An 8,345-nucleotide genomic window follows, 5' to 3' on the forward strand; every position below is an offset into this window, starting at 1 on the left:
ATTCTAAATCCTCATAAACACACATCCAACTATACACATAATACACACGTCAATGCAGACGTCAAAGAGATTAATGGTGTGATTTACGCAGCACATTTACATCACTAATGTTTATTTGTTTGTTTGCGTAATGTATGTACATGCAGAAGTATCATAATAATTATGATGATATATGTATGATTTGAAAAAGATTGCTCTTGATTACAGTCGGCGGATCATTTGTATTAATTCAATTTTTTATGTATAGGTTATATAAACAAAGGAGGGTAAAGACACTATTATTAGTGTGTCTATGTATTTATCTGTTTGCATTTGAATGTTTGTCCACAAACGTACATTTCTGCAAGCTTGTAGCTGTGAGTTCACTTGTTTAAATGAGAGTGTGTGTGTGTGTGTGTTCTCTCTGGAAGTGTGTGTTATGTGTGCGTCTTGTTATCTTGCGTGTTCTTACCAGGCAGGTCGCAGCCGAGGACCTCCATCCTCATGCCGATCCCAGCAGGCGACCACCTCTCCGGAAAGACTCTGATGAACTGGGCCACTATCTCATCGAACCTCCGCACCTCTGGAGTATCGTAGTGGCCGTTCCCCTCGAAAATCTAAGAGGAGGGAGGCAAAGGCACGTTGATAGTGATGTTATTCCTATTTTCATTTTACAACAAGGAAAAAGTAAGGGTAAAACATTTCCGTCCAGTATAAAGGATGTTTTCCTGCCAATTTTGACATGCCTGAGTTCAATTCAGCCAATGTGAAAATATGGCAATGTTCTGTAGCTGATGACAGCTGTTTTTCTCTGACTGTACAGTAAGATCTGCTGCGATTTAAAGGAAAAATGTGTTTCACTTCTTGTCCAGTTTGTCTTAAAGCCAAGGCTGTCTAAGACATGCCTAAGATACATCATGATGAGTGATAAGCTTTACCCCATGTTTGTTTGATATATGTGGCATCTGTCAGAGTGGGTGCATTGATACATTGTTCTGTTCAGACAGCATTGAGGATGAGTATCCCGGAACAATGGAGAAAGACGTAAACGCTGCAGAGGTAGTTAAATGTGTCATTTCACCACTCCACTGTTCACGTCTCATTTAAAAAACAAAAGCAAACTCGTGAGCCTGTCTATCTCAAAGTCATTTAACACTCCTAATCAGCGTTGTTTCCAAGCACAGTATGACATGTGTCATAAAAATAACAACAGAGACTGTGTTTCCTTTGATTTTCAAGTAAGCTTTTTGAGGCAGCTTGCAGCAGCCTCTGGCAAAAACAAGATTTATTACAAGCTGAAATCTGACTAGACTGCGCCAATCCCTTCAAAATGTGGGCTGTGAAAGTTATAATATTAGTTTCATTAATTTAATTGTATTTTCTGTCTAACCCATTTCTAGAATAATAAAAAAAAAAAACATATGATGAATATCCCAGGATGCTCATTTAAAAAGACAGACAGGCAGATGAGAGAGAACAGGATTTTAGCATCAGGAGAAAAGCCTGGCACTCAGTAGTACTATTAAAGCGTTTTAAGACGGAGTCAGAAAGGAGAACAGAGTTTAAAGTGCCCTGTCTCGCAGTGCGTTATACTGCCAGCAGTGTTGAGTGGTGATGCAGGAAAGACATTTTTAATTAACACCCATGAGAGACAAATAGAGAATGAGTGAACAGGAGGATGAGACACAGAGAAAAGCAGAGCGAGAAAGAGCACAGAGGACTTAGAGAGAGGCAAAGAAAGAAGCAGGGAAAATGAGGAGTGAGGTGATTAAATTGAATTATTATCAGAGCTGAGGCTGTAATAAAAATGGCATTTCCCCCCCCTGAAAAATTACAAGGCTGAGACAGAGAGAGACAGAGAGGAAAATAAAGAGAGGGAGACAGAGAGCGAGCGAAGAGGGATTGAGTTGAAAGACAGCTATAAATAAACCACAAATGAGGGAGAAGTGACAGTGACAATCAGAGACAGGAGAGTACATATGTACTGTATGTGTCAGACAGACACAGCCCCCCTCCTTTACCTTAGCGAACCCAGTCTTGCTGTCAGTGATGTAAGTCCAGTCTTTGCCGGTCAAGCTGTGCGCCAGTTTGTACTTCCTGACAAACGCTCTGTTCTCAGCGCTGGTGCTGCCCTCCAGCCCTCTTGCACCCTGGGTAATGATGCCACGCACCATCTTGGGCACACCAAGGTCCACCTGCAACACAGACAAACATAATCATCACTGTTAGCTCACTCCCAGCACAACAGAAGCATATCACTTTCCAGATCTATCCTGTCTACTGTATTGTGATGTGAATCTTTAACTGACTTTTTCTATCGCCTATTTTGTTTTTTGTGTGTGCATCTTTTCGTATTTCATGAACTGTGTCAGTTCAGAAATGAAAGCTAGTCAGTGGCTCAGAATGTTGTCCACTGTTTGAAGCTCTTGTTTTGTATTTGGCTAAGTGCATTGTGATACTTGATTTTGTCACATGGTTTATTCTTAGCTTTCCTACATCTTGTCATTATCCTCTGGTACAACTGATTCCAGCATCCCTTTCTCCTCAAATGGGCTTCGATATCATCGTTTCTCCAGCGTGCATTTTTTCAGTGATTTTGTTTTTGCCATTGCAGATGCTATAGCAAATGATGGTTTTGTTTGGGGTTTGTGTATTTGTCTTTGTTTCGAGGGGATGACACATTGACACAATTTAGTTAAAGGAAGTTCTCCCCAAAGAAAATGTAAGGAAGAACCAGTGAAGAAGCACCAACAAGCAACTTTCTGATGCAGTAGATTGAACCCCACATGTAGCCCCTCATTTCCAACTACAGTCTCCTTTATAATGAAAAACAAGCAACCAGTTCTGTAGAACACACACTGTGCTGAAAAAACAACAAGATCAGTCATAAGGACAAGGTGTTATGGTTTTGGTGTTTTGTCTTGTCTTATTGTAGTCTGTTTTCCTGTCATTTTTGTAGCCTGGTTTTCTGTCATGTCGTTTCCTTCTGTTGTGTGATTATTGGTCTTGTTTTATGTTCTGTTTCCTGTTTTATTTTGATAGTCTGTTCTCTGTCTTGTCTTGTCTAGTTTTACTCCCTGTGTTTTCCCGCTCTTGTGATTGCCTGAATTTTCCACCTGCTTCCCAGCCCTTGTGTCACCTGCCTCTTGTTACCTCGTTACCCTCTGTATTTAGTCTTTGTGTTCCCCTTGTCCTGTGTCAGATCATTGTATGTGTGTGTGTTTTTGTTTTGGTTGTGTTTCTCCGTGTAAGCTATTCTCCCTTGGTTATTTTTTGTGTTTTGGTTTAATAAATCCTCAACTTCAACTTTCTCCTGTCTGTCTGCCTGCCTGCCTGCTCTCTGCCTTTGGGTCCTCAACGTCCCAGAACTTAACACAAGGTGATGTACCTGTAGCCACTCTTCTCCAGCTATGGGCTGCGTCGGGTTGGGGAACCAGCCTGACCGACTGGCCACCAGCCTGGCTGCCCCCATGGAGCCGTGGATGTCTCTCATGGACGACGCAGAGATCTGGGAGTCGGGTAGCAGCCCAGACAACATGCCTTGCAGCTCTGAGCAGGGCGCATCTGGACCGGACACAATGAGAGAACAGAATAAGAATGTAATCATTGCACAGTAAAACAGTTCTAAGCAGAGTTTGGAAAACTGTCCACTGCTTTCTCTTAGTGTACAGCATCCGACATTTGACAGTCAGCTGCCAAAAAAACATTGTATTCATGAGTTGTCTAATGGGAAAAGGATACTGTGTTGATGTTGGAGCTTTGTCGAATGAACCAACAAGAAATGTATATTTGTAATGGTCTCTGCAGTGTACTACCACACAGTAATACAATAAAATTGACAAACAAGTTAACCAACTGTTTTCTGTGATGGATGTTATATCAAGTCTGTGAAATGAAAATGTGAAATGGAAATTAGAGGCTGCCAGGAAGGTAGCTATTCAATCGAAAAGCTGCTTTGGAGTGATGGAGGTTATCAGGCATATACATCCTATTATTATCATGCTTTAAAGTCTATTGGATTTCCTGTTCTGAGTCCAGTGACTACATGAGATGGCTGCATTGCTAAACATCATGAATAAATTGTGAATTTAAGGTCAGGAATAATTTAATATCACCGTTTGATCTCAGCTCGGAGCAAAACTCTTGTGCGATTGTGACTTGAATTGTAACACTGCACTCCGCTGCTTTCAATCAACCATTTCTGTTTTTCCTTCCTGCTGCCGCAAAGTCAATGCATAACTTTAACCAAGCATCCAAAGGGGATTCTTCATGGGAATTTGAGCCTGAGAAATCCCAAATGTAAAAACTAAATGAGCGCATGCTACAGATCAAAAGGATACTGTTTATTATTCTGACAAATGTGTTTAAGTCTAACAAGCATCAGAATATTGCCATGAATAATGATAAATTAAAAACAAAGGGAACAAAACAATGCGATTTTGAAAATATTAAAAAATGAATGGGATGAAAGTAGAGAGGGTGTGAGGTAGGAAAAGAGAAAGAGGTGAAAAGGAGTAAGGCGATAGAGATAGACAAAAGGTCAAATAGAAGGATGGACTGGAGAGAGAGCAAGTGAATAGAGAGGGTAAATAAGATAAAGAGAAAAGAAAGGAGAGAGAGAGCCGATTGACAGTGAAGGGTGACGTTGATTGATGGTGACATTCTTCAGGTCCACATGGAGATGAATGTTTAATGCTGTGACGTCTGCGAACACGCCTCACTATGGTAAATAATGAATCAACAATGAAGAGCAACACCTAAGCCATGCTCCCTCAAGCTCTATAAAAGACAAGAAAACTGATTCTGATACAGTTCTATTATTGTATTTATTCTATGTTTCTTCTTTTTGCATCTATCTATTTGAGCAGCTGCACTCCAGCTGTTTTTTTTTTTTAAACACAGGAGTGCAGTGGGAGTGGATGAGAATATCATCTCTGGAGATCACAGTAGCAGAAATAGCTAGATATCACACACCAGCATGAGAGCTCTTAAGCTTTCTCTTTCTCTCTTTTTCTCTCTCTTTCACACACACACACACACACACACACACACACACACACACACACACATATACATAAAATAGACAAGGTCTCTCACGCAGGTTGAAACACACTTTCACTCTGATGCTAAGCCCACACATCGGCGCACACACACTGTGCTTTTCCTGATAACAGGGTCTTACAAAAGCTGTACACTATTGAGGCTCTACTTAGCCGATACATGTAGACACACAGACACAGGCACACACAGACAGACACAGACAGACACACACACACACACGCACACACACACAAACACTCACACACACACACACGTATGGCTTGACCCGCACACTACATGAGCCTGGTGAAAAAAATGATAGAGGTGCCAAAAACAAATGATTGATATGTGCTGCAGGGCTAACATAAAATGAGATTAAGGAAGGAGAGAAGGAGGGAAGGAGGAACAAAGAGTTGAATGAGGCAGGGAAAAGGGAAGATTTAAGGGATGGGGTAGGGAGGAGAAAATGAGAGACAGAGAGAGCAAAGTGGGAATGCAAGCTGTCAGCAAAGGCAATAGAAGGACAGAAGAGAAAGTAGAATGAGAGGGAAGAAAAAAAAAACAGGGAAGAGAGATAGGTAGAACGTAGAGAATAAAGTAGAGAGAGACATAAAAGTGTGATTTAAGTTAATGACATGTCACTGACTGACTGCTTTATGTTTGCCTTTATAGGCCTGTGTAGGACATTATCACATCCCCTTGGCAGTGTGTTCGGGTGTGTGCTTGTCAATATATGCAGGGAAAAGAAAAGAGAAGATACTGCATAGCTATTAGAGGGTATGTTTGGTTATAAAGTTTTCTTTGTGGGTTATAGACATATCTTCCTGAAAGTGTTGTCACTCTGTTTTCCTCTAAAGTGACACACTCTGTCATCTCTCTCAACAAAAGGCAAAGTAGTCTGAGACTTTCACAATTTTGCTTATAAAGTTAGTGTTTTCCTCAGGCCAGTGATTGATTGCAGACATTACAAGGCAGCGGAGATGGGGAATACACGGGGAAACAGAAACGGCCAAAAGATGCATTAAATGGGTTCTCACTGCTGAGAGTATAGTGAGAAAAGTAGGGTGATATATAATGCAATTTCAGGTGTAAATAGGGTAAAAAAAGGATATTGGTAGACAAGAACACAGGCAAAGATACATGATGTATGCCACATCCCTGTCTCTTTTGTCTGCTTTCTCCCTCTCTGTCTCTCTATCATACACAGACACACACCGCACAAGGACACATACACACAAGCAGTATCATATTGTTTAGGTGTGATTGTGGTGTGTGTGGGTGCTGAAATAGCCCTCCTAGATGAGAGCATATCTGTCCCTCTCAATGGTCACTACGATGGCAGCAGAGAGAGGCTTTAACCCAATAATGATACAGTGGAGCTGGGGTGCGCGCAAACACACACACACACACACACACACACACACACACACACACACACACACACACACACACACACACACAAATTGAAACTCTCTCTCTTTTACCATTTCTATAACACAGACAGACAGACAGACACACACACACACACACACACACACACACACACACACACACACACACACAAACACAGCCAGTATAATTAAGTTTTATCTATTTATAGTATTGAGCTGATTATGCTGGTTGAAATCGTGTTTGTTTGCCAGGGCTGCAGATGAAAGCTGAGAGCCTGTTACTCTCTGATGTTATCACCCACACATCACACTCTAGTATTATTCTATTAGGACTGAGTGTGTGTGTGTGTGTGTGTGTGTGTGTGTGTGTGTGTGTGTGTGTGTGTGTGTGTGTGTGTGTGTGTGTGTGTGTGTGATGTGTGATGTGTGAGTGGGAGACAGAGAGGGAGGATATGTATATGAAAGAGCGAGGGCAAGAGTGTTAGTGTACATGAGAGTGGGTGTGTTGTGTGCATGTGAAAGACAGAGAAATAGATGAGAGGAAGGAGAAGAGAATATGAATTGAAGCATTGAATGGATTGATGGATGGACACATTTCTGAATTGTTTATCATTAGGTTATATAAATGAAGAGAAAAAAAAAAGACCCTTTTATATTTGCTTGCTTGTTCTTTTTCAGGAAATGTTTTCTGAGGGAGTTATTTTTGCTGTGACCCACCTTCTGACCTGGTGTAAAAGCCAGTATATCATTGGTATTAAATTTGGCAAGACCGCTACCATGTTTTCACAAGAGTGAGTCCCATGAGGAGAAAAGTCTGAGAAACTCTGCAGAAGAAGACGCTTATTCTTTCTTACCCGTAATCTGACAGCCGTAGAGTTCGAACCGCAGTGCAATGCCGTTCTTCCACGTCTGAGGTCTGATTCGTACGAAGCGGGCCAGGACTGGCTGTGGGATCCGATTGAGAACCACCTCTGTGGCGTCAGTGTTGGCATGGAAAACCTATGTAGAGAGAGGAACAGACAGAATTGAATGATACTACATTATAATGGCTGTAGGGATTTTCCCTGGTTACTCTGGACAGGAAGGGCAGAGGGCACAGTGAGCGACACATAGGAGCTCTGCCTCAGCGTCTTCTTAAGGACAACACAGGAACACAGCGGACTTTATGGACACATATCCTCTTGGTCAACAGGACAAAGGATAAAGTCAGGTGTTGCAAAGTCATAAAGCATTACAGTTTGTTTTGCTTTGATATATGTATTTAACAGTTTCCTGTGTTTTCTGTGAAAAAGGCGAGGACAGTGGAGAAGCCTTATTAACCCTGATATGGTTCAGATAGTTTGTTCACATGTTGAGTTCTTAGCCAGTCAGAAGTCAGTAGGTCTGTCGGTTGGTCCACCACTTTGGTCCAGGCTGAAATAGCTCAACAACTATTGCATGGATTGCCTTACATTTATGGTTCCCAGATTACGTCTCCTTATGACTTGGTCATGAGGTGATTCACATCCAGCCAAAAGAAAAAAATCCCAAATTTTATTCTAGTGCCCCATGAGATTCACATTTGAGGCTTTGAGTGAAATGTCTTAATTACTACTGGATTGATTGCTATAAAATTTGGTAGAGACATTCACGTCTACCTCTGAAAGAATTGTAGTAACTTTGGAAATCCCTTTACATTTTATGAATGAAGTAATGGCAGTAACATGGACATCTCAACTATAACTTAATGGTCAACAGTTTAAACAATCTAAATAAGTGCACAACAGGGATCCATTGCAACAATATATATGGTTCAAACTGGACAGTTTTATTCTCAGGACAAACTGAGAATGAACTAAAATTACAATCTTCCTCTTCTATGTGCTCACATACATAAACACACACAGTGAATATATTGTTTCTGTTCACAAAGGAAGGAATGAGTGCAGAGGTTTC

General features: G+C 41.2%; 1 protein-coding gene across 3 annotated transcripts in view; it reads right to left on the reverse strand.

Moving 5' to 3' along the window:
- Window positions 1-8,345, reverse strand: part of LOC144526082 (neuropilin-2-like) — a 106,498-nt gene that overhangs the window by 39,787 nt on the left and 58,366 nt on the right. For all 3 annotated transcript variants that reach the window (XM_078263291.1, XM_078263288.1, XM_078263290.1), the window contains exons 8-11: window positions 7,265-7,409; window positions 3,368-3,543; window positions 2,001-2,174; window positions 452-596 (exon numbers count right to left, since the gene is read on the reverse strand). In XM_078263291.1, the coding sequence (XP_078119417.1) occupies window positions 452-596; window positions 2,001-2,174; window positions 3,368-3,543; window positions 7,265-7,409 (640 nt within the window). The remainder of the gene's footprint in view (window positions 1-451; window positions 597-2,000; window positions 2,175-3,367; window positions 3,544-7,264; window positions 7,410-8,345) is intronic.

The sequence above is a fragment of the Sander vitreus genome, chromosome 11 (assembly GCF_031162955.1).
Source record: "Sander vitreus isolate 19-12246 chromosome 11, sanVit1, whole genome shotgun sequence".
NCBI lineage: Eukaryota > Metazoa > Chordata > Actinopteri > Perciformes > Percidae > Sander > Sander vitreus.